This window comes from Vavraia culicis (assembly GCF_000192795.1).
Source record: "Vavraia culicis subsp. floridensis unplaced genomic scaffold supercont1.57, whole genome shotgun sequence".
NCBI classification, from domain to species: Eukaryota; Fungi; Microsporidia; family Pleistophoridae; genus Vavraia; species Vavraia culicis.
This window is the reverse complement of record NW_007360660.1, coordinates 7,675-32,437: the sequence shown is the minus strand read 5'-3', so window position 1 is coordinate 32,437 and position 24,763 is coordinate 7,675. Positions and strand designations below refer to the sequence as shown.

At 46.3% G+C, this 24,763-nt stretch overlaps 14 protein-coding genes across 14 annotated transcripts; 7 read left to right on the top strand and 7 right to left on the bottom strand.

Moving 5' to 3' along the window:
* Positions 1 to 274: 274 nt before the first annotated feature.
* On the bottom strand, positions 275 to 2,035 carry VCUG_02364 (uncharacterized protein; the record flags this gene model as incomplete). The annotated part of the gene is made up of 1 exon (XM_008077182.1): positions 275 to 2,035. One exon carries the CDS (start codon positions 2,033 to 2,035, stop codon positions 275 to 277), a length of 1,761 nt encoding a protein of 586 aa, XP_008075373.1.
* Positions 2,036 to 2,842: 807 nt separating this feature from the next.
* VCUG_02363 (uncharacterized protein) lies at positions 2,843 to 3,655 on the bottom strand (the record flags this gene model as incomplete). The annotated part of the gene is made up of 1 exon (XM_008077181.1): positions 2,843 to 3,655. One exon carries the CDS (start codon positions 3,653 to 3,655, stop codon positions 2,843 to 2,845), a length of 813 nt encoding a protein of 270 aa, XP_008075372.1.
* Positions 3,656 to 4,144: 489 nt separating this feature from the next.
* On the bottom strand, positions 4,145 to 4,540 carry VCUG_02362 (uncharacterized protein; the record flags this gene model as incomplete). Its single annotated transcript, XM_008077180.1, has 1 exon — positions 4,145 to 4,540. One exon carries the CDS (start codon positions 4,538 to 4,540, stop codon positions 4,145 to 4,147), a length of 396 nt encoding a protein of 131 aa, XP_008075371.1.
* A 510-nt stretch (positions 4,541 to 5,050) lies between these two features.
* On the top strand, positions 5,051 to 5,799 carry VCUG_02361 (60S ribosomal protein L7; the record flags this gene model as incomplete). Its single annotated transcript, XM_008077179.1, has 1 exon — positions 5,051 to 5,799. The coding sequence occupies one exon, from the start codon at positions 5,051 to 5,053 to the stop codon at positions 5,780 to 5,782; it is 732 nt and encodes a 243-aa protein (XP_008075370.1). The 3' UTR covers positions 5,783 to 5,799.
* Positions 5,800 to 6,176: 377 nt separating this feature from the next.
* Positions 6,177 to 6,608, top strand: VCUG_02360 (polyubiquitin). Its single transcript, XM_008077178.1, has one exon. The coding sequence runs from the start codon at positions 6,321 to 6,323 to the stop codon at positions 6,555 to 6,557; it is 237 nt and encodes a 78-aa protein (XP_008075369.1). The 5' UTR covers positions 6,177 to 6,320; the 3' UTR covers positions 6,558 to 6,608.
* Positions 6,609 to 7,326: 718 nt separating this feature from the next.
* Positions 7,327 to 10,064, top strand: VCUG_02359 (uncharacterized protein; the record flags this gene model as incomplete). The annotated part of the gene is made up of 1 exon (XM_008077177.1): positions 7,327 to 10,064. One exon carries the CDS (start codon positions 7,327 to 7,329, stop codon positions 10,018 to 10,020), a length of 2,694 nt encoding a protein of 897 aa, XP_008075368.1. The 3' UTR covers positions 10,021 to 10,064.
* Positions 10,065 to 10,533: 469 nt separating this feature from the next.
* VCUG_02358 (uncharacterized protein) lies at positions 10,534 to 13,138 on the top strand. The gene has a single exon (XM_008077176.1). It carries the CDS (start codon positions 10,759 to 10,761, stop codon positions 12,784 to 12,786), a length of 2,028 nt encoding a protein of 675 aa, XP_008075367.1. The 5' UTR covers positions 10,534 to 10,758; the 3' UTR covers positions 12,787 to 13,138.
* A 455-nt stretch (positions 13,139 to 13,593) lies between these two features.
* VCUG_02357 (uncharacterized protein) lies at positions 13,594 to 14,320 on the top strand. Its single transcript, XM_008077175.1, has one exon. It carries the CDS (start codon positions 13,881 to 13,883, stop codon positions 14,286 to 14,288), a length of 408 nt encoding a protein of 135 aa, XP_008075366.1. The 5' UTR covers positions 13,594 to 13,880; the 3' UTR covers positions 14,289 to 14,320.
* A 1,118-nt stretch (positions 14,321 to 15,438) lies between these two features.
* VCUG_02356 (uncharacterized protein) lies at positions 15,439 to 15,849 on the bottom strand (the record flags this gene model as incomplete). Its single annotated transcript, XM_008077174.1, has 1 exon — positions 15,439 to 15,849. One exon carries the CDS (start codon positions 15,847 to 15,849, stop codon positions 15,439 to 15,441), a length of 411 nt encoding a protein of 136 aa, XP_008075365.1.
* An 821-nt stretch (positions 15,850 to 16,670) lies between these two features.
* Positions 16,671 to 17,045, bottom strand: VCUG_02355 (uncharacterized protein; the record flags this gene model as incomplete). Its single annotated transcript, XM_008077173.1, has 1 exon — positions 16,671 to 17,045. The coding sequence occupies one exon, from the start codon at positions 17,043 to 17,045 to the stop codon at positions 16,671 to 16,673; it is 375 nt and encodes a 124-aa protein (XP_008075364.1).
* A 583-nt stretch (positions 17,046 to 17,628) lies between these two features.
* Positions 17,629 to 19,236, top strand: VCUG_02353 (uncharacterized protein). The gene has a single exon (XM_008077171.1). The coding sequence runs from the start codon at positions 18,675 to 18,677 to the stop codon at positions 18,999 to 19,001; it is 327 nt and encodes a 108-aa protein (XP_008075362.1). The 5' UTR covers positions 17,629 to 18,674; the 3' UTR covers positions 19,002 to 19,236.
* On the bottom strand, positions 17,729 to 18,148 carry VCUG_02354 (uncharacterized protein; the record flags this gene model as incomplete). Its single annotated transcript, XM_008077172.1, has 1 exon — positions 17,729 to 18,148. The coding sequence occupies one exon, from the start codon at positions 18,146 to 18,148 to the stop codon at positions 17,729 to 17,731; it is 420 nt and encodes a 139-aa protein (XP_008075363.1).
* An 18-nt stretch (positions 19,237 to 19,254) lies between the features above and the next one.
* On the bottom strand, positions 19,255 to 20,517 carry VCUG_02352 (uncharacterized protein; the record flags this gene model as incomplete). The annotated part of the gene is made up of 1 exon (XM_008077170.1): positions 19,255 to 20,517. One exon carries the CDS (start codon positions 20,515 to 20,517, stop codon positions 19,333 to 19,335), a length of 1,185 nt encoding a protein of 394 aa, XP_008075361.1. The 3' UTR covers positions 19,255 to 19,332.
* Positions 20,518 to 22,801: 2,284 nt separating this feature from the next.
* Positions 22,802 to 24,761, top strand: VCUG_02351 (uncharacterized protein; the record flags this gene model as incomplete). The annotated part of the gene is made up of 1 exon (XM_008077169.1): positions 22,802 to 24,761. A coding segment is annotated over exon 1 (1,449 nt), but the record flags the coding sequence as incomplete, so codon positions are not given.
* Between the last annotated feature and the right edge of the window lie 2 nt (positions 24,762 to 24,763).

The window sequence follows — 24,763 nt, the reverse complement described above, 5'->3', positions numbered from 1 at the left end:
TCTGCTAACAAGTCATTTTGGCGTATAATGCGGTTTAATCAACGGTCTAAATCTTGCACTTCACTACTTTTAACATCTTGTCACTGCCAGTAGGACAGCTCAAAATATCATTACACATGGACCAATGCTCGTATTCCGTTCTGTTCGAACACTTTATTTCCACACACAGGGCGGCTCTGGTGGCATATTTGGCATGTCCCAAATATTTACGCTTATTTACACTTTGATTGCACGTATTTTGCGTGCATTCCGGCCAGGTCATGTTCTAGCCCGATTAACGTATGAAAAACAGGGACCCGAAGATGCAGCCGAAGCCGACCAGCCTCTTGGTAAAACATGTCATCACCATCAGCATCTCCACACAAATGATGGTGGGCTGCAGAATCATCCCGCTCAGCTGCACAAAGTGTGGTGATCGGCACGTGACCAGGACAAAGTACAATATATTCTGAGAAATCGACAGAATGTTCGAAATAACAACGTGTATCAGCAAACGGGAACCGTGCACGCCAAACGTGGGCTGGAGAGCGTCCAGTGGTATTATTATCATTGGCCAGTACAAAAGGAGCGTAAGTATTCCCGTCGTGCCAAGATAATGGCGCATGAAGGAGAGATCGCTGAGCTGCTGCTCAGTCACATTTTTTTTGTTAATTTTATGCACGAAGGATTGAATGAATGTTTGCATGTAATTTGATGTTGCACTGAACCGACCGGGAGCGGTTGGCTGTTTAAATGGCCGTATGTTCCCAATTTCACCTTCGTTGTGACGATGAATCTCGACCAAATCGAATTTATGTCGTTGATCACCGTTCATTGTGTTATCTTCGCTCCCGTCCCGTACATTCTCCCGGCCAGCTAACACCTCATGATCGGTTACGTTTCTGATTTTATGCTCGTTATTCAAATGAAATTTGAAATCCACAGCTTCAACATCCCCATAGATCGTGTTCGCTGCACAATTATCCTTTGCTTGGCAGCCAGCAGATTTTCGTTTCTCTTCTCTGTGCAGCCTGTCCGCACATTTTGTGCACATTCCTTCGCTCTCCACACGCTTTTCACTATCCACACTCTTTTCACTATCCACACGCTTTTCGCTCTCCTCACGCTTTTCGCTCTCCTCACGCTTTTCACTATCCTTACATTTTCTCTTTTCGTCATCATTTCCCTCCGCATTACTTGACCCGTTCACCTCCCCGGTTGTTCCATTCTGAATTTGCAATACTGCATCGATTGAAGATCCTTGACTCGTTGTTAGGAAACCATTCTTGTCCTTCAGTCTACACAGCAATTTAACGCTTCCTCTGTCGTAAATATGCGTATCTCTCTTTTCCCTACCGCCATGCGTCCGCTTATCCCCTTCATAATGCTGATCCTTCTCCAAATTCTTCATTATGAGTGCATGATCGATACAACACTCTTTATCCAGTCCGTCTGTGCCGTTCCTTTCCCTTTCTGATCGGTTGTTGCGATACGGCCGTATTTCCATAAAAATTTTCATGAAAACAGTGTAGAAACCGCTAAATATCGATCCAACAAACAAAAGCAATGCAAGCAGCCACCTATCGGCCGTTCCGCACTCCTCTTTAACCAGCAGAAACACACCAAATCCAGCAACAAGCGTAACTATGACACCAACACCCGTCATCTTCTTCCGTTTGGTCATCACGCACAGCCAGTGCGTAGCGATAACGCTCAGACAGGAAAACGACACGATGAAGAGGTCAGAAAACTTGTTGAGCGAGAAGTACTTTGGTATGTGCGACAGGTTGAAAATGAACGAAAGGATGAACGTGAACAGCAAAAATGTGCCTGGTGGCACGCCCGTGTCCCTGTAAATGCTCCCCAAGTAGTTCTTCTTCATCGTGAACACGTCCTGTACCACAAGAAAAGACACCACAGAGTGTGTTATGTACGTAATGAGCAGAGGTGATATTACACTGCTGGTTGATGACGAGTACATCAGTTTTGCATTGTAATACGCGAACAGTTCCAGGGTCAAACGTATGGAGACCAGGAATACGTCTGTGATGTTCATGAGCCACATTTTTTTTTTCGCTTTTATATTTGAGTGATTGGTTCGGTGATGTAGGAAAGAATGAATGATCGAAGAAGCACCTTATTCGATTGGTCCAGCGTGTAATGATGGATGTTTGAAACTGCAACTTGTGATTGGCATTTTAGAGGTGCATGAGAACGTGTGATGGCAACAAGCAGGGACGGGATGAACAATCTTAGGGAGGTATTGATGCGAATGTTGAGTGACTGGTTAAAAGGGGGTGAACCTTGGCGATGTGCCAGATGAAAAGGGGATGGACCTTAGCGATGTGCCAGATGAAAGGAGGATGGACCTTGGCGATGTGCCAGATGAAAAGGGGATGGACCTTGGCGATGTGTCAGGGCCGTTCACCATCTCTGGCACAGGACCACTGCCAGTCAAGGTAAAAATTCAGATTTGTGCCACAGTCGATCACACCGCTTCAGCACTACGCACGGTGTTGTAACGGTATGAACAAACCGCTGTAAACGCTCAAGGTTCAACGGCTTGCCGCTTAATCACGTGGCAGGGAGCAGATGAACAAGAGCGTAGCTTACCGACCGCAAGATACATCGGTAAAATGCACCGCGCGGCCCGATAAACGTTCGCGAAGGGGGAGGGTGTATACCGCGAGCGGAGCAATTGCTGTACAAAATGGAATCGCTAGCGGCTGCTATGCTCTCTGCTGAGCACACGCCTAACGAAAAATGGGTGGTTCTCAGTTACGAGAGAAAGCCGCAAACAGCTTAAATGAAGGTGCGTTCGCAACCTTTCACAAACAAAACGTGTCATCCTAAATAAGCAGGTTTACTCCGCAATCTCAGCCTCCTTGCCCACCGGTATTCCCCATGTGCTCATCATAGTCTCATACTTCTCAACAAACAGTGAGTTGCACCGCTTTATGATGCTGTCAAACTTCGTCCTCTTGTCCGATCCAACACCGCAGAGACAGAGGGTCGTGGCGCTCTTCCTGTCAACGATGCGCCCCAAGTCGTACTTCGACTTGACAAACGCGTAGCTCACGCCCATCTTCCTGCACAACGTGGGCAGGAACAGCACAAGCTCGACAGGATCAACATCGCACGCTATAAGCACCAGCTTGGCCCTTCCCTGCTCTATCAGGTCTGTTACGTGGCGTATACCGCTCTTAACTATGACCGGCTTGTCTCCCACCCGGCCATGCTCCTCCTCTCTCTTCAGTCTTTCTCTCCTCTCCTTCCTGTTCTCCGGTTTGTAGCACATGAAAAGATTCTGCACCTCCTTGAAATCATCATCGCTCAGGCAGTTCTTGAACTGGTTGAGCGCAGGCGGCATCTTCAGAGCATCCACCAAAGCAACCTTACGCGCCTGTATCACCTCCTCACGGAACTCTTTCTGCGATTTGTGGTGAAGATTCTTTGGATTGGTGCGGAGCAACCGCTTCTTGTAAATTGCTGGGGGGAGTGCGGACTTGTCGGGCACTTTCAACAGGGCTTTCTTCATTTTCAAGGGCAAATTTTTTTGCAATGAATAAAACAAAAACGACCGCAGTGAACGGAAGAACAAAACAGCGGGTGTGTTCGCAGAGATTGTGTGGGAGGGAGCCAACATTGAAAAAATAGCAAATAATGAAACGTACATGACAAGCACATCGGGTGAGTAAGAAAAGCACTGAAACCGTGTTGTAGAACCTGGTGCGATCTATGTGCTCGTAGAGTGTGCTGTACGGTTTCAGATAAATTGCTTGCACCAGTGCATGCTTTTAATTGATGTACCACGTTGATGTAGGATCTAGGAGAGAAGCCGTGTACAACAAAATACGGTAAACCGATGTATGACACCATGCAGCGGTGCTATTTGCAAGGCTTGTAGGTGATCAAAAATACATTTTGCCCGTTACCATCCTCTTTCCATGCATCCACCATCAGAGTTGAACCTTGGATCACATCGTGCGCGATGTCGCAACGTTGGTACGGTCCCATTCCCGTGCATAACGCTCTCTGCTTTAACCCTGTCTTGTCCTGATCCGTAGATGGAGCGTTCGACTTTGCTTGATGGAGCGTTCTACCTTGCTTGATGGGGCGTTCGACTTTGCTTGATGGAGCGTTCTACCTTGCTTGCTGGAGCGTTCTACCTTGCTTGATTGTGCTCACCGTAACGGAACGTATCAGTGTCGATGTACCGCCTGTATCCTTCCAAATCATCCGCTAGCTCTTCAATTACTTCGTATTCACCGAACATTTTCGCCCGTTCCTCGTAATGAACCAGGTTTGTGCCGTAATTCCTCTTCATGTCCTTCAATGCCCGCTTATCACCCTCCATAAAAACGTAGTTCCTGTATTTTCTACCAAATCTACATTTCTTAAACTTGGGATTCCTTACAATCATCAAAAAGTTCTTTTTTCGGTTTAATACTTTGCTCTTTGGTGGAAACGGAATGTCTAAGAGCGTGTGGCGGCGTATCAATCGCTGTTTCTCCAAGTTTTTCAACCTTTTTCTTCTTTTCTCTTCCTTCACGGTCAGCATGCCGATTAGAAAGGGCTGTGATCGGTGAAAATTAAGCATGGCGCACCAACGGCAGCGTAAAGTTCTATTTTACCGCTGAGTGCTCGATTTTTACCCATTTCGTTTTATACGGCACATATGGCAAACTCTTAACGTGCAATTGCGCTATTGTCAGCTTAGAAACGCTCAGTTCGTTGCCAATGCATTCTTGCAAAGTGTAAATCTGTGGTCCTGAAGAACTTCGTTTGTTACGGCAACCTCACAAAATCGTGATTTATCGAACAGTTGTGTGCTCCGTTGCGTAAGATCCCACAGCAATCACGGCTGCAGCATACACCTCGCCAGGTAAATTACAAGCATGCTCACCAAATATGCTAAAACCTATGATTTATACGTTTATTTAATATCAATTCATTCTCTATCACCTTTCATCCATGTTAAAAGATGCGTCTAGCCCGTTGTATCTGCTCGTACAAGGGCCCGCTTAGAATTGCAATCGTTAAAAATTTTTAAAATCCTTGCCCTTAAGAAATGAACGTGTCTCTGAAGGACCTTCCCCCGTATTCATACACAAGCAGAGAAGAGTACTCTCGCAAACTGCAGGGCCTTAAGGAGGCGCAGCAGCAGGCATACCAGGAGAGAGTCGAAAAGAACAAGGAACATGCACTCAACAGAGTGATGCAAATTACAGCAGAATACAAGAAATCGGAATTGGACAAGGATATGAAGGAGAAGCAGGCAGCAATAACCAACAAGCTGTACGTGTCCGGTGACCCGCAGTTCTTCGTCGTAATTCTCATACGTTCTATGATACGCATGCCCGCCACGTTGAAGAAAATATGCGAACTCTTCAGGCTCAAGAAGATAAACACGCTCGTGATCGTCAGGAACAACGAATCAAACCGTAGAATGCTGCAGAAGCTGCGCAATTTCATTGCGTACGGGTTCATTGATGTTAATTTGCTGAGGGCACTGATCTATAAAAGAGGATTGGGACGAATTGATAACAAGGCGGTTAATCTGACAAACGAGAACATTGAGGATGTTTTTGAGGGTGAGCTGAGGTGTGTGGAGGAGATTGTGTATCACATCCACTACGGCACGGAGCATTTTAAGGTGGTTAACAATTTCTTGATGCCCTTCGGGCTGAACTGTCCTAAAGGCGGGTTCAGGGGAAAGAAGAACAGAGATTATGTTGAGGGAGGATGCGCTGGTAACTGGTACAATGAAATTGGTGCCCTGGTGAAGAGGATGATCGATTAAACAGTGATTTAAAAGAATGTTCTGTGCGTTTTTGCGCTGTTCTTGGAAATGTGTATCAATGGTTCGCCGAGAGATGCAGGGTACATCAAAGGGTCTATGACCGTTTATACGTGCTACAATACCAAAATATGTACGTGTTGCTGTTCAGAAAAAGCACCATGCCTTGCAAAATACGTCTAAACGCGCCGTTGTTCCAAGTCAAGCACGTATTGGTGCCATGGTGTGTTTCATTGTTCTTGGCTGTGGACCTGCCACAGCGCATATTACCGTAGGGCATATCACCACAGTGCATAGTTCATGGCAGTGGTATGTTCAAGAGCACAACATCACCGTATAACGTACGATTGCGCGCCACAGCTGAGCAGCTCTCGATCCCTTTATTAAAAGGAGCATCAAATCGTACAAATCAATCAAAAACTCACTCAGCACACCCGTTACACCACATTGCACCAATCAGCACGGCAATCCTTCCCTCCAATACGTAACACCGTTCCTCATCAATAACAAATCTTAAATAAAACAAAAAACGCACCCCTTAATGCAAATATTCGTTAAGACACTCACGGGTAAGACCATTACGCTTGAGGTCGAGCCTTCAGACACGATAAGTAATGTAAAAAATAAAATTAAGGACAAGGAGGGCATTCCTCCTGACCAGCAGCGGCTTATTTTTGCGGGCAAGCAGCTTGAGGATGGACGTAGTCTGAGTGATTACAACATACAGAAGGAGAGTACGTTGCATCTTGTGCTTAGGCTGAGGGGAGGACGTGTTTAAATAAAGATGATCGGTTTGGACGATGTTTAGGCTGAGGGGAGGACGTGTTTAAATAAAGATGATCGGTTTGGACGATGCTTAGGCTGAGGGGAGGGTTAGTGTTGGTACGGTTCTTGTTGCTGGCCGTATTGGTCCTGCATTCGATCGGTTGATACGGTTTTGGTCCCTGGTATTTACCACGGTTACTTATTGCATTGTGCTGCTCGTAGCGTGCAACGCCAGCCCTCTTTCAACATGGTTCACGGCACTGTCCCCTTTGATGTGCTCCTCATCGTGCGCTGAACGTAAACTTTGCTCCCTTCCGTGCAATTGCTGAGTCTTTGACATTTATTAAATTCTTTTATGATACGATGCATGTGTTTGATCAGGAGAGTTGCTGATGGAGTGTTCATTTATTTTGTGCCGTTTTTATTGCACCATGATTCGTGCTCAGCTCGCTGATGGTGCATTGCTTATTTATGCACGGTGAGTGCTACTTATAATAATTGTTTGTTGTGCTACTTATGGTAAGCGTTTGTTGTGCCATTGATTGTTAAGTCCTTGTTTATGCTGTTAACTATTGAATCGCTATTTATGCACGAATCGTTCCAAATATGCTGTTAACTATTGAATCGCTATTTATGCACGAATCGTTCCAAATATGCACCCATCCTTTTACCGCGACAAACACGCCCAACAACATTCGTATATTCGAGAGGTACCCGTGCCATCCACAATCGCTCACCAAACAAACTGGTCCTTTATTTTAATTTCATTATCCATGCCCATAATGAAAGACACATCATCAGACAAGAAGAAGAGCGATGAGAAGAACAGCGTGTACGTGTTTAAAAATACGAAGAAATACGAAGAGAGCGGAGGTACGGTGAACGGTTACGGGTTGAACGATAGGCTTGGTGGATCGTGGAGAGGTAGCACGGTCAAGAGTAGCAGGGAATGGAACAAAAAGAGCGGTCATGAAGAGACACACGATGGCAGTAAATACGAATACAAACAGAACAGTAGCTTTAACCGTTCTGATAAGCAGCGTGCACGTGATCAGCCATGCATTAACGAACAGCTACAAAATAATAAAAATAGCATTAATGCGCATAAAACAATGATCGATAATAAGGAAGGGAACGGAATGCATGAAATAGACAGGGACTGTAATGCAGTGCAGGGAAGTACAACGAATGCTGTGGAACGTGGTGGAGAAAGAAAAACGTTTAGCTGGCGCACTGAGAAAGAGCCGAGGGACGGCAGAACGGGGAATGGTAAGGTGTGGTACGAGATGAGCGGGTATAAGAGCGGTAGCAAAAGCATAAACGAAAACGACGGGTGTAAAGGCAGCGATACCGATAACAGAGGAAGTAGCGGTGTTAAAAATAGAAATGGCGATCACGCAAGAGACGATACCACGGATATTAGCCCTACTACCAGCGGTGAACCGCTCGTTGGTAATGAAGACAGGCAAAGAATGAATTATGCACAGGGAAAGGGACAAAGAACGGAAAGGAATGGGCGGTCTTGTTGGAAAATGAGAGGTGATGAGGATGGATTGAATGGGCAATGTGGTGTAGATGACAAAGAAAGGGATGGCCATGTTTATAGGCCGGTTACGGGGGGTAACGCTCACGTACGATCTGGTGCGTGGAGGTTAGAGGGAGAAAGGAATAGAAAAGTATGGGGAGAAGGAACCGAGGAGGGTAACAGATCATGCGATGATAGGGCAGGCCCTGTTAATAAATTGGGGAGTAGATCGGATGGAGGCACGTTCTATAGCCCTAAGGAGGCGTACGTCCCTAAGATAAACGGTGCTTTTAGGGGTGGACGTTACGGGCAGAGCGAAGGTGACAGGTACGGTGAGACAGACAGAACAAAACCGGGTGCACGTTACGGGCAGAGCGAGGGTGACAGGTACGGTGAGACAGACAGAACAAAACCGGGTGCACGTTACGGGCAGAGCGAAGGTGACAGGTACGGTAAGCGATCGGGTGCTCACTCGTACAGGACACACACGAGCAGCACGGGGAAAGGGCGGTCTAAGCAGTTCGTGTTTCCTTCCACGTACAAAACAACGGAAGAGTACGTAATAACATCATCTCATCCGTTTATGCGCATAAACACAGACGGAAAGATAAAATACAACACCTTGCAGAGGTACGCGATGCATTACATCGGTGAGGGCAAGCACATGATACTGCGCGCACCCACCGGCACAGGAAAGACCCTCACCTATCTCCTACCGATCGTATCAAACATTGAAAAGGTGTTCGTTTCACAACGCGTCATAAAATTGCTGGTGGTAGTACCTACACGAGAATTGGCAGCGCAGATTGTTACTGAGGTGAACAAAATAAGCAATTTAAGCGTGAAAATGGTAATTGGTGGCGGGGAGTACGGCATGGATGGCAATGTGGTGGTGGCAACACCGGGCAGACTCATAGACACGTTAAGCAGATACTACCGGTATAATCGCAGCAGTGCTGGCGGTGTACACCCCCTTTTAGCGCAGCTCAGTGCTGTTGTTCTCGATGAGGGTGATACGATGTTTGACCTAGGATTTAAGCATGATATAGCATCCATACTGTCACAGGCACACCGTGATGTACAGCTGGTGGTGGCGAGTGCAACGTACAACAAAGGTATAATGGAGTGTATAAGGGATTGGCGGTGTGATTGGGTGTATCTTTGTTTTGAGATGGACGGGATGGTTGAGCAGAAGGTTGTGCTGGTGATGGATAAATTTAAGGAGCTGGTGAGGGTTATTGGGGAGTATTGTGGAGGCGATGATCGTAAGGGTAGGCGATTTGATGATGGGCTAGGTAGCAGGGAGATGAGTGGTAGGTACGGGGGTAGGGAACAGAACGATGCGTTTGGTTATGGAAATACCATGAAATACAGGGGGTGTAGTGCAGCCGTGGTTGAAAGCCCCGCTAAAGAACAGCATGCCCATGCAAACGCACCTAATGATGTATGTAAAAAAGAACAGAACAATAAAATACTCGTGTTTGTGAAGAGGAAGCGTACAGTCGATGTACTGGCCAATTCCTTGCCCTTTATGCTTACGTCTCTGCACGGCAGCATGCCACAGCACCAACGCACCGCCAATCTCGCACTGTTCCATGCAAACGTGAACATCCTTGTCGCGACGAGCATAGCTGCACGAGGCCTGCACATCCAGAACGTAAACCTGGTCATAAATTACGATCTGCCGGACAACATCGATGAATACGTGCACAGGATAGGACGGACCGGTCGGGGCAAGAAGGGCACGAGCATCAGCTTTTGGAACGGTGATCTGCTTGGCAAGTACCTAGCAAAGTACTTGGAGCATTGTGGATGTGATGTGCCCGGCTTTCTTAAGGGTGAACGGGTGGCAGAGCATGAGGATGTGAGGAAGCGTTTTGAAATGATGAGATTTGCTGATGAGAAGAGCGGAGATAGTGAGGAGGGATGGGATGATTTTGTTGAGGGGTGAACGGTGAGAATAAATTGTTTGGATTAAAGGTGGTTGATCGTACACCGTTGCTGTTTTTAGACTGTTTTGGGCTGAGCATGCTCAACCGATCGTGCACCCTTGCCACTTCTGTTCAGTTTTGATCCTTCAAACGAGCGGTTTATTCGTTTGGTTTGCGGAGGATCAAGAAATATGAGTTTTGTCTTTCTGCGTATTACCGTTCAGATGTAAGTGCCCTTTTCTGCACGCAGTTTCTGTTTGCGGTACCGGTTGTGCCGTGCTTAACCTCAATTCACCGCATCGATAGTTTTTTTATTACTTCATTCATTGCACGGTGAACTATGAAATGTTAAAATTATGAATGAACGCTATTTTATCATTTGTTGCGCCTTGAACGATGGCTAAAATGAAAAATGATTAATTGCGATTTTGTGCCTGCAACAGCACTGGGGTGTGTGCGGTGACGTGAATGGATTGATTGCTAATATTTGTTAAATTATTGGAGCAGCCTAAATTACTGCTTTGTAACCGGCAGGACAGCCAAACTGGTGTAAATTTGCACTGGAACTGACCAATCATTCCTTTCGGTGTTGTTGAGGAACGGGTTCGCACACAAACTTGGCATGTACGTCTGTTATAGCCCTTTTAGGGAGCGAACCAAGATGCCTCTGAATGGCAGGTAGGCGATTCAATTTGTGCAATTTATCACTGTGATGGTTCGTGGTGTTCAACAAATGGAGTAAATTGCGTTGCACCCCCATGTTAGAGAACCGTATTGAGCACCTACACCGTTCAGCACGCCACCCCAGGGTTGTTCTGTACCTGTCACGCCGTGACAAGCGAATAGTGGACAATGCTGCACTGTTCTACTGCTACACCCTTGCTGACCACGTGATATTTGGCGTAAAACCTGAGTACATCGTAGGCAATCACATGCAGCGCAAATTTATAGCTGAGGGATTGGCTGAGCTGAAGCAGTCATGCAGGCAGCACAACATACCATTTGTACTAATACACCGTATTGATGAGCTGGTGAGCACCTGTAACGTAGAGTGCATAGTACTGGATCATTCACCGCTGCGGTATGCACGTGCAGTTGATGATCAGCTGCACGAATACTGCAAGCGTAGGGATATTGCGCTTGTTAGAGTTGATGCCCATAACATTGTGCCGTATGGCGTGGTAAAAGATGATGTGAAGAGCAGCTCAGCGGTTAAGAAAAGATTGTTGGAAAGTTTTGGAAGATTTGTTGATGAGAGGTATGAGATAGGGAGAAGGGATAGCGCGTGGATGAGTGATGAAGGGATGAACGATTTGGAAGGCATTGAGTTGAGGATAAAGGATAATCTTGAAAATGATGAGGAAGATGGGAGTAGTGAGGAAGAAGGAGGGAGTAGTGAGGAAGAAGGGAGTAGTGAGGAAGAAGGGAGTAGTGAGGAAGAAGGGAGGAGTGGGGAAGAAGGGAGTAGTGAGGAAGAAGGGAGTAGTAGGGAAGAAGAGAGTAGTAGGGAAGAAGGGAGTAGTGAGGAAGATGGGAGTAGTGAGGAAGATGATGAAGAAAAAGATGAGGAAGATGATGAAGAAAAAGATGAGGAAGATGATGAAGAAAAAGATGAGGAAAATGATGAAGAAAAAGATGAGGAAGATGATGAAGAAAAAGATGGGAATGGTAACAAATGCAGCGGTGGAAAAGGAGATACTGAATCGGTTGAAGGACGGAAGAGTAAACGAGGCCGTAAACCAAAAGAAAAAGCAAATAAAACACCGAAAGATACGGTAACAAATACTGGTACGGGCCGAAAACGCAGCAAGGACGTAAGACCTGTCAAGGCGGGCGCAAGCAAAGATAACGAAAAAAATAGTAAAAAATTGGAAGGCACCATGTGCTACGGGAGCAAAAAAATGGGAGACAGACTAAAAGTAGTGAAGCAGCGCACCAACATGTACAAGGCAGAGATAAAACGAATCATAGAAAAACACGATTTGCACTCGCAGTACGCATCCAGCTTAACGGGCGGATACTCCAACGCATGCCATACACTCAGCAATTTCATGAAGAACAGCCTAATTATTTACGACAAGTACCGGAACAGTGCCGACCAGAATGTGTTGAGCGGTGTATCAGCGTACATTAATGATGGACAGATCAGTGCGGGCGACGTGGTACGTGCTGTCATACAGTGGGGTGAAGGCGGTGACAGAAGCGCGAAGAGGCGCAAAACGGGCAGCTCTATTCGTGCAATAACCGGCAGCGCAGACTCAAAGGATGAAAAGATGGTAAACGTAACCACCTATCTCAACGAGGTCTTTATATGGCGGGAGACCGCAGAATACTTCATAACACGCAATGCTAACTACGACAACTTCTATGGCGCGCTGAAATGGGCGCAGGACACGTTGATGGCACATCTCTCCGATCCCCGCGAGCACTACACGCTCGAGCAGCTTGTTCTGGCACGCACTTCGGATCCTGAATGGAATGCTGGGCAGAAACAAATGGTGATAACCGGCAAAATGCACGGCTATGTTCGAATGTACTGGGCAAAAACCATGTTGCACTGGTTTGATCGGCCTGAAGATGCGGTGAGTGTTGGATGTCTGCTCAACGACACGTTCAGCCTGGACGGAAATGATGGAAACGGGTACCTGGGTGTTATGTGGTGCATGGTTGGCACGATGGACCAGGGATTTGCTGAGAAAAGCGTACTGGGAAAGATCAGAAGTATGAAAGGTATCAAAGCAAAGGATTACGTGCGCAAGTGGGAGGGCTATCGATTGGGGAGGTAAAACGAGAAATAAACTGTGTGCTGGTGAAGCGATAAAATGCCGTATAACGTGCCTGTAAGGGGCTGCTCGCTAAACGCAGCTACGGTCCTGAACGTATTTTGATCAAACATTCTCTACACCACATCCTTGCAGGTACACCTGGCCAGATGTGTCCATGAGGGACATACCAGGGATGGCACAGACTGTCGCTCCGTGTCCATCTCATGCAACCCTCTCTGAGAAGGTATTTTCAGTAAAATGAGCGGTATGTCCTTTTCTTGAGGTTTTCCAAGACCATTTTTATTTTATAATAGCTGCGCTATTCTCGTTTATAAAACGGAAAAAGTTGCAATGCCCATTAAATGATGTTTTTCTCTTCTATATGTCGTATTATGTTTTTTCTATTGTTTAAAATCTTATGGTAGGGGTTAATTAATTAGCTACTATTCGGTGATCATGTGATTTTATTATTGTAAGTAAATGATGACTAAATGCGTCTCAGAAAAAATGAATTGCAAAACATTTTTGGACTCTTTGTTCAGTGCAAATACGTGAAACAAATTTTTTTATTTTGTCGAAGGCTCAAATAATTTATTTCCTTCACTGACCAATCAGCTTTCGAGTTGTCTTTTATCTACATGAAAATGAATGAATGCTGTTCATCAGATAATTTTACTACGGTGTAGGCAAACATTAACGGACTAGCAAAACGGTGTAAAGGTTCATTAGCAGGCGAATATGAGCAACGTTACCTGCAAAAGGGCCAAACCATGCCACATGTGTAAAGAGCTGTTCCATGATAAATTTATAACCCTTTCATTTGTACGAGTAGGTCTTTCTCTGGCTGTAGAGAAAAAAGGAGGGCGCCATGGCGTGTGCTCTGCTCTTCGATCAAAAATTACTAATCGTTACGAACATGACCAAAAAGCACGTCCTTATCCGATGGTTGCTCAGGTGTAGGTGCGTGTGGGGAAAAGAGCGTACTTTTAGTGAAAAACCGCATGCTCATACTTTAAAGCGGCCTGTCACGTATTTTACACCATGCACAGCAGTTAAATCACTCCTTTGTATTTTTCTAATTCCCTCCCAACTCCGCACAAAATTCTTCGCCCCTCATGCAGCACAACTTCAGCAGGGACACGCGCTTCAAGCAGCTGCCCGAGAACATAAAAAAGCGGTTGATAACCCTGTACAACAAAACCAAGCAGCGCAAGGACATCAAGACTGAAGATTTGGACACGTCCATTTTTTCAACACTCAGCACAAAACTGACAGGTGTGCACAGCTACGAGCTGACGAAGAATTATGGGTTGCTGGTTGATGCTGGCGAGTATTACAGGGAATGCAGGGACAAGAACTGCAAGATGGACGGTGCAGATGGGCAGAGAGAGATAGAGGATATGTGTAGAATCTACAATGAGAGCGTTAATGGCAGGGACGTGCTGGGAGAAATGATTGAGTGTGTGTGTTTGATGAGCGGCAAGTTCTTGGAGCTAAAAAGGAACAGAAAGAGGAATGTTTGAGGATGGCTTTGTTAAATTATCTCGTTTGCTGATCATAAAGTCTTTGGGCTGCATTCGTTCCTTTTATCAGCTTGTGCTGCACAACAACCCTTGTTGTGCGTTCTTACCGCGTAACTGGGCACGCCCTTGCCTTCAAGCGTACGACATGTGGTGCAAGCATGCGGCTTGTGGTTACTCGAACGATAGTTCGTAGGAATGACTGTCTTCATGCCAGCACCTGACAGCGTGTCCTCCTCGGGCAAAGCATCGGTGATTATGAACGAATACTTCCGTGTTTCTGATATTTTCTTTTTTACCACCATTCAATTTTTACGCCTCGTCTCAGGTTTTTCAGCCCAAAGTGCGTTTACTTACCTTTTCATAGCACAGCAACTCGTTTCGCCTTGAGAGCGGTACCAAAAATAGGAATGATAACAATGGCGCAGAAAAGAGCTGCCCTTGAGGACAGGCCCGTTAGGTGCCCGGAACAAGGCTCCTCGTCTTTTACATCAGAACGGTAAACGCCGCAGAAATGGAGGAATGTACTCAAAAACGGGATGCGTCCCGAACACTTTTTCATGCTCACATACTTTTAATTCCTGCCCAGTAAATCTTAAGTACCACCTTGCACACCTGCTCAATAAAGGAGTACCCCAAGATGAGCACACAAAAGTTGATAATCGTTATCTCCCACTCCTCCATCAATGATAGACCAAATTCGGCACAGTAGCGAATATAAAGCCTTGAGCAGCACGTTCTTAGCTTCTTAACGAGCATTCACAGCACCGCGTTTCGGAACGGTTATAAAGGTTGAAACGATGCGTTTTAGAGGTGGAGTGAGAAAAAAGGTAAGGCGGGAATGAAGAATTTGTCTTGCCTACGGCTTGAGCCGGCGTGCTAGTGCTGTAACAAAGAGAATGGGGCATCATACGATGCCCTATTTGTTCATAATTTTGTAACTATTTTTGCTTTAGTACTGATTCTCATCTTTTACCACGTTATCGTACATTTTTTGATCAAGGGCTGTTTCGCTCCTTTACATTTTTACTCTGTGCTACCACCAAGCGTGTTGCACCACGATGTGATTTATTTTCTATTTTACTCACCGCACCTACCTACCTGTGCTTACCACCATACCTATCCGTACCTAACCACCGTACCAGCTCCTCATTCATTTTTTATTCCTTCCTCTCTCGCTCTCATTCTCATATTCAAGATCAATGATACACTCAGGTGCCAAGCACAGCACCTTGTCCTTCATATCACCTGCATACCTCTCCCAAACCCTATCTTCAACCTTTTCCATCATCTCAATTTCCCGTCGAGGCACAAACATCCAATAATGCAGTTTAGCACTCTTCTCTTTCCGAATCTTCACAAACTCAGGATTCTTCGAGAGCAGCTGCCTGATATTTCCCTTCCATGTCATCGAATTACTGACCAAGAACAGATTGGGATGTTTGCTCTGGATGTACTGAAATATTTGGTTGCTTGTCATTTTTTTGTGCGGAGAGGATCGGATGGCCTCTTTTATGATGGTGTAATACGTAAAGTCCTTGTGCACACGTATGTTTTTTGGCATGGGAGGATGTGAGCGTATGTTTTTGTTGGCAGCAACAGTTTGTTGGTGCAAGAGATGGCAGATATGATACGAACGATGGTGCGTGGGATGGCTGTCAGGTACTTGATACGTAGTGGTAACGTGTAAACCGCCTTTGTACGCAGCACTTGAAGATAGAATGAAACGAACAAGCACTAACCACCGTTTAAGTGGGCTTTTCTGCTACAAATGATTTATTTTCGTTCTCTGCACACGGCCCGGATTTGCATGGAAGCGCTGCAATAAGTTCAATGCTCCGGCAGCAATTGGTGAGAAAGAACTCATCCAGCCAAGCTTAACATCCGTTTATCCACTAAAAGTACGCTTATTCGTACACAATCAGGCTCAGCATCCATTTATACAGCGATCACGATCTAAACATTGCCTTTTACGGACTGTGTGCGTAAAGTTTGTTTGCCGATTCATTTGGAGGGAAAAAAAGACGAGGCTTGGACAAGGGGCGTGTAACAGCCATGTGATAGAAAAGAACGCTTTCGCAAAGAAATGTGCAATTTTTTGAAATAGGTAGCAAAATGGAAATGATGTGGAGCGGGAAAGAGAAATAGACGAATAAAAGGGGACGAATTGAAAAAAATATGAAATTACGCAGAATAGATCGCTGTTTAAAGCGGGTACAGCAAGTAAAACAAAATATGCCAACGAGGAAAGCACCTGGGCCAATAATGAACAAAATTTGTACAGCTCGTTTGATCAGCAGGAACACATCATCACGGTCAGGTCGCCCATCGTTATCCTATCATCACTTCAAACCGCTGCTCCGCACCTTAAACTAACAGTTTTATTTAAAGATCCTGGCTAGGCTTTGCCTTTCCTCTCAGCATCTCGGCAGTGGCAGGATGCTTCACACCACCCCCTTTAATCAACCAGCTACTACTGATAACACTCATCTCCTCGTCCCTGCTCATTCCCAGGTTGATATGCCTCGGTGTAATCTTCTTCTTGCCCTCTGCCTCGCATTCGTGCCGCGCCAGGTCTAAAATCTCGGCGATAAAGAAACCGCACGCCAGAGCGATCGCATTTATGCCGTCACGCGCTATTCTCAGACCGGTGGTCTGCTTGAGTGAACGGCGTGGTCGCGAGCCGCCGAAGAGCTTGCGGCCGTCTACCAGGTCTTCTGCTTGAATCGGATCGCGCTTTCCTCCTTTTGCTGATGCCATGGGGTACCGATTTTTTGTATTTTTTATAGTTTTTGGACGGGATTGGAGGGAAAACGGGGGCGGGATAGAAAAACAGAAATGGCATAAACACGGGCATCAGCAGGTACGTGCTCGAACGCATCCTCAGGCATAAGCAATCGTTTTTATTTGAAGGGCCAATTGCGAAGAGAATAATAAAGGATTGCATAGGAGAGAGATAATGCATTTTTGGGAATATGGCACGGTACAGAAAGCATGGCACGAGTGCATCTCCGTGTGGAGAAATATTTGATAAATGGATTGTTTTATCGGAAAGGTACAATGGGTGAAGAATGATGAAGTGAAAGGGGGTGCATAATACGGAACAGATGGGTGAAGAGTGATGAAGTGAAAGGGGGTGTATAACAAGGGTGTGAAGCAATAGGGAAAAAACCATGGAATAAAAACTATTCGATCGGACGGATGACACGATCAGAAAGTTGAAGAACGCAGAAATACGGCAAGCATGCTCGCTCAAGACCGAGTGGTAGTACAGCAGGACTCGCAATGTTTTCATCCCACGACAAACACAGGAAATAAACGATTCGATCTGCGCAAATTACGACCAAAAAACAGGAAAAGACGGCAATCTCAAAATGCTGTGCTCTTTAGTAGCCATCATCACATTTTTGCCAGTCTACAACGCGCCGTGTCATGCCAGCCCATCACTTCTTAGCAATCCTGTTGCTATCCATCAAATCTCCTACAAGGAAATAATTCGTGCCCTTCCATTCGAAACGGAAGACTCTCCCCTTCTTGCCAATAATCTTGCACACACCCCCGCACACCATCAGAAGTGCGCTTCTGCTTTCACCAACCACGGTGCCGCTAAGCACGCCAGCACGCAAGCGGGCCCCGGTCAGATCAACGACACGCAAGGCACTGGTAACATTGGCTGTGTGTTCCATGGCGCGCACGAATGAGTTTTGCAGTGCTTGTATCGAGTGGTTGTTTATGCTACGCCTTTTCAAGGCTGTTAACTTGGTGCTCACAGGTTTTTTGGAGGTGAGGTGGAGCACCGGTGATTTTGAGAGCGCTTTGGGTAACTTAGCGGTGTAATGAGCAACGGCATCAAATTTTTTCATTTCGGATCAGCAGGGTGAAGAATTTGGTACATTAAAAGCGATAAGCACCCTTTTTACTGAGAACACGTTCATTTACCTTCACAATACTTTAACAACACGTTTTTTAGACTGGCCGTGGCAGCTGAACCTTGGTTCATGGAGGAGATCGGTGCGCTTGCTCGCATGAAACCGTTACTAGAACCGAAAAGTGTGCCGCAAACGCGGTAGTGATCCTGGCGCACAGACCACGGCTTGTGCGAACCCTTCCTCGTGGTGGTTTTCGTACGGAGATACCACCGGCAATCCGAAGTTCAGCCAAGGAAGCGCGTTCGGCATTCGATCCATCGTTGGTGCCCTCAGAGGAGATGCCATGCGGTTCCCGTCCCATCCCTCCCATAGAACGAACATCTTACCGTGCATCATAGGTTAAATCCGTACGTATTTCGGTTCAGCAGTCCTTTTCTTCATTTACCGCTCCAAACTCACCACAACCCCAAATTGTGATGACCGATACACCAAAACAAAATTATCGTACCCATCCAACCACATGCTATACATCGGTTCTAATCCCCTGCTAATCTTCACAACACGAACGGAACCACCGCTCACCTGCTCTCTGTCTCCCCATTTTTCCGTTCATCTGTACACCGATCACACGTGCATACACGATGGTGAGGTGCACCACGTGTGCGTTGTAAGGAGGGAGTGCATTGTTTCGTTCCTCTTTACGATGCGTATGACGGTGAGTGACTTTGTTTTTGAGTGCGAGCAGGACGAGCGTAGGGTTTGGGAGGAGTACTGGAGGTGTGTGAACGGAGGTAGGGTGGGAAAAAGACTGGAATACCTGAAAAACGTAGTAGTGGCCAAGGACTGAGCAGGTGCCTTCCTAGCGCTGCCATGCTTTTGGTGTGTGGATATTTGGTTAAAGTACCGATTACGGCTTTTCATCCCGCTGCAAGGACCATTTGCTAGAACGTGTTGGTTTCGCTTCGGCGCGCACGTCACCCGAGCAGGTGCACCTTTCCGATACCTCGATCAAACGAACGGTTGCCCATTCACAGGGCACTAAAAACCTTTGGGCGAACCGCAACAAATAAATTCACTGGCACCAAAAAGGGCATCGCAGGTTCTACAAGACATTTTTATTTATCAACGTTTATTCACATCACCAAAATCTACGCCTCATATCTGCGCGCCATTCTTATTCAGTAAACGCCGAAGGGCGTGCAACGCGATTCGCGTTCTCTTCTGCACTCCGACGCTCCAAAGTACTGGCTGCTGCACTCGCTTGAGCATGACGATTCACTACCGTGTCTTGGGAACCTTCCATGGCCAAATGAACGACCTGTATCGCACTCGAACTTGCCGTAGCCGAAAATCCTACCTGAGTACAAGTTGGGTGTGTGTCTTGGTGACTCGTATGCCGGTCCGTATCCGCAATCCCTCTCTGACGAGCAACTGCTATCTCTTGATCGGCGGACTCTGAGCGTAACCTTCTCATTCACAGCCTTGCACACCCCCACGATGTACGGCCTACAGAAGTACAGGAACGGGCAGTCGATCGGACCTAAGAAGATTGGCAGGCCCAGCGTCTGACAGAGTGCAAAGTACACGTTCAATCGGCCGATTATAACCTTCATGAAGTATTGCTGCCTGTAGTTAGTGCCCTGCACCTCCAACGGGTTGAGCTTTATCCACGACCCGATAAATGTGCACTGCGCTTCAATACCAACCACGGCCGAATATACGTTAATTGCACCTTTGATGGCAATATCGCTCAAGCTGGCCATCTCCTCTGGGCACCTCACGAAGTAGCCGTTCATGTCTGCCAACAAATAATTCTTTTCACCCCTCACCTGCAGAATACCTCTCGATATGTACGGGCCAATTTCCCCACACCTGTTCCGATCAACCAGGTATTTAAATCCGCTTGTGTTGTGGATGCAGTGCGCCAACAGAATGGTGATTCGTCGGAGATCCCCTTTGAAGATGAAGAAGAATATGCGGATCATTTTGCAAATCTCCTGGGTGGGCAGACAGTCATTCTCACGCAGGAAGCAGCACACGCCCTGGATGTACATCTCAACATCGAGCGGCTTGCATGCCGATGCCGATGACGGTGCACATTTGCTCCTTGCCGCTGTAAAGCACGGCACGATGCATTCCTTCGTGTCGTCGCAGCGCGCCTTTTCCCACACGCATTTATGTGTCTCAGCCCTGAACCTGCGAGAGTTCTCGCCAGTGAGCAACGCATCGCCCAGCTTTAGATTGCATCGCCTCGGCTCAAAGCACCCGTCATCACAGCATTCATTGTCCGCCTTCTCCATGTAATCAAGGTTCGAAGCGTAGTAAAGCGGTAACAACAACGAAATAAGAAGTGTATGTTGCATGTGCTGAGCGCACTTGTGCCATTATATACTTTTAAATTGATAAATTGCTGATTGCTTGTAATTAACTTTTAATTCCATCTGATGGGAGTGATGTGATAAATTGGGACGCGATGTAGCGGTGCAAATGATGTGCAGAATTGAATACGGCTCGGTGGTGTGGATCGGATGGGTGTGGATCGGATGGGTTGAATCGGATGGGTTGAATCGGATGGGTTGAATCGGATGGGTTGAATCGGATGGGTTGAATCGGATGGGTTGGATCAAACGGGGGTGATTGATTAATTTTTTGTGATGGGTGGTTATGAACGGGAACGGTGCCGGGCACTGCTACAGAACATGAAAATGGGGTAGAACGTAGTACGGCAGTCTGTGTAAGCGATGCCTAGGACACGGTGATGCAATAATGGTGCTAGAGAACAAACATCAGAACAATATTGCAACGGAGCTGTAGAATAATACATGGCATGATTACACGGTAACCGAGATTATTCGTGTTGTTGACTGCCAAACGGCCTCTTTCCTTACGAGGGCACAAGCATTTGCACCGTGGTACCGAGTAAATTACCTTGAAAACCTTTCGTAGCAATTAAAATGGTGTTTTATCGTTTGAAACGCGAGCATAGGACGGGTATTTGCCCACTTGTATTGATGAAAGGTGCATTACAACGAAAGTGTGTCCATTGCAGGATTTAAATGTTTTTATCGTTTGCTTCCCAAAAGATGCCTCCCGTGCAAATCGTTCATTGGGTTTAATACGGAACAAAAATGGAAACGCTCACGGTTACAGGGATTAGGAGTGCAGCTCGCTTTAAAACCTTTATTCATACAATTAACGTAGAGTAGACAGAAAATAGTGAAACGTATGCCTGTTATTGCCACTTTCTTTTGTTCTAACATTTTGTTGATATGTGTGATCCACTTGCACGGAATACTACGCGTTTCAGGGCGGCAGACTGTTTCATAACGAAATCTGTACGGTGTGGTTGGTCGTGTTCACAAAAACGCTATTCTGCTCCCACAGTTCAGTGCGCAGTTGCTTGCAATTCATACAAGCTAATCACTTCATGTTTGTTCGCGCCAAGGTGCTCGTCTCATAAAACATCATTTTTGCAATAAATCAGGCAATTTATCACATCACAGCGTTGTTATGACGTAAACAAAAATGTAAATGTACGTATCGCGAGATACGTAGCAGATCTGCACTTGTATTTGGTATTATGTGCGAACGTGTCCGTTTCATTTTTACGTGTACACATCGAAGCGGTAATTTGAACATTTTAAAGGCAAATCTTAACACCATGGCACGATGTTCCTCACACCCGGTGCTCTTGGAGTATTTTGTTACCCGCCATTGGGCCAGTATGAAACCCGAAAACGAAGATGCAGGCACAAAATCAATGAAAGGGAGTTGGCAAAGGAATGGAGAGACAGAATCGGCTCGTAAAATGCATTAAGCAAAATAGAGGAGTGAATCAAGTTAAAAGCTCTGTATCATATTATTTAGCATCGATCTGTTGTTTTGTGTTCAAACGGGGTGCGATGCGAAAATTAAATCTGTAATTTACGCTCAGAAATGATTAATTCATTGCTGGATAGAAGAGAAATTGTGCAATTACGCTCGTGTTTATCCATATTTGTGCCGTATTGCGCTTTGTTTCTATTCCAGGTTCACAAGTGCTCATTCTCTGCCAAATATTTTCAATGCGCTAATTTTCTTCACCTACCGCTTACCGTGGGGCAAACCACTCTTTTACACGCGTTGATATCGCACCACGGGTGTTTACGCGATAAAATGATTTGAGCGTTTAGCTCGTGTGCCGGAGCTGCCACGTCTTTACAACACGTTCAGTGCTGTAGCACGGTACGTTTGAACCGTTGCAACACTTTCTACAACTACGCTCCTCAGGTGGTGCGCCATGCACACTCTCGCTCGTTCCTTGCTGTGAAGAGGCAAACGTTAAAACCACAACAGCTCACCGTTTACAACCGTTTCTAGAACAGTTATCATCATTTTATCATTAAAGTGCAGCTGATGTGCTGTCCACCCGCATTCATCGCCACACATCCGCTTTCATCATTTTAACCGTTTTACTTCGCAACCGCGATTACTGTGCATACCGCCTCATACCCCGGCGTGGATGAGCACCCAGCAAAAACATCACAAACGTAGGATAATAGAAATTGAAAAGTGTGTTGACACACGCGTAGAACTGCTCCAATCACCCTCAGCATGCTACGTACACCGCTGTCCAACCATTTTTCTATTCCTTCAGAATATGTCACAAATTTATACTTTACCACGGTAAACGTGCGATTTGATTGGTGTAACGTGGTCAGCATCGTGCTCCTTTTATAAGCTGGGTCAACCTGCTGCAGATAATCTTCTAGCCGTGCAAAGGATTGGTGAGTAAATTCTATTTTTATTTTTGCTGTAGTGCACGGGCGGTGCTGTCACGATCAGATACCACGAATATTTCGTGATTGCACCAAAATACGAAAAAAGGTGACGTACCGTTAGGATCGGAGCAAAAAAATGAAGACCGCTTTATGAAAATGCCTTGGACCAGTGGCGCTTCTCATCGCTTCGCCCACGATATCTTTGATCAAGCGGGGTGCTTTATCCAAAATTGCCACCGATCCACGCACTTCAAACAACCAATTACGCCCCGTTCTTGGCAATCCTCCAAAACAATTGTCCCTCATGATCCACCAATAGCACACCACTTTCTAAAACTGCCCTCTCATCGTGTGCCAAATAACATTTGCGTAAGTATCCTTGGCTGTTGCTCACCCTTATGAACCAGCAGTACGTTAAGGACTTGTTAGGCTCATCGAAGTATGATGAGGCCCTGGAATATCTTCACGGTGTTCTTGGGCGGTATGAGAAACAGGAGGGGGATGTTGAGAGCGACAAGGAGAATCCTCCTCGTGAAGATAGGAACAGAGACAGAGACTGGAATGAATATGGGGAAGCAGACGAAAAACACGGTGGGAGTAGGAGATGCACGAGGAAAGCAGAATACATGGAGAGAAAGGAGCGTGTGAAGGAAGAGGATTACATGCGTGCAACGAAGGAAGAGCATGTAAACATGGATGACAGACAAGACTCTACGGACGAGCAGAACGACACGCTTACCACCATATCAGCAATACACGCTCTACTTGGCGCGATCTACCTCAAAAAGAACGATAACCACCATGCAGTAGCTCATTCCACCCGATCAATCCAAACACTCGATCAGCCCCTTGCCTTATCAACGCTCACATCCGCATACATCAATCTGAGCGACTACCACTCAGCCTTGCGCTACTGCAAGCGGTACGGCAGAGTAATAAACGATTTTGAGGCAAAGTGTCGGTGTGCTGCTCTTTGTATCATGGTTGGTGATTATGAATGGTTGGGAGGACTGGTCAGGGAAATGGGACAGGATTACGTGGACATGTGGGTTAGGATGAAGTGTGATGAGCAGGGGATGAACGAAGAGATGGAGGAATGGGAGTGTGAAAATGTGTGTGCGTTGGATGATGGGGTGCGTAGAGATGATGTTTTTCTGGTTGAGGTGGTGAATGAGGTGCCTGGTGATGAGGAAGGTGGGTGTATGAGGAGCGAGAAATATACGCGTATGAGTGATGAGGGAGACAGCAAGGTGCATGAAATGGTGGCCCGTACCGGCCCGGATAATGCGAGCTGCGATAAAATGAACGGAGACACGGCGTATGGCCGTACTGTGCACGGTGCGGATCATAGCGAACTGCTCAATGAAACAATTCCTTACGGTCAGGTAAGCACAGATGGCACGGCCATGACAATGAACAGGCGAACAGTGCTGTCGATGTGCACGCTCCGCTTGAACACTCTCGACCCCACTCCTGAAACTGATAGGGAGTACTTCATGGACCTGTATGCCGATCAGCTGGGCAATGGCCTGTTTGTTCAGGCGATCAACACCCTCCAAAAGATCTACAGCCTTGGAGAGCCCGCACTGCTCGTACCTCATCTCATCAAGACAGAGCAAACGGCTGTGCTCAAAATGGTTCTGCGCACACACAAATGCACATGCATCCAGAACAGCGTTGTAAAGATCCTCAGCAGGATTGCGTGCAACCAGAAGAGGAGTAAATATGAAATGATCCTGTTTATGTTGGTTAATGGGCGTACGGAGATGGTGGATGAGTTGCTTTACGTGGTTGAGGAATACATAGAGGGGGATGGCGGGGATGAATGTGGATGTGAGACGGATGAGCT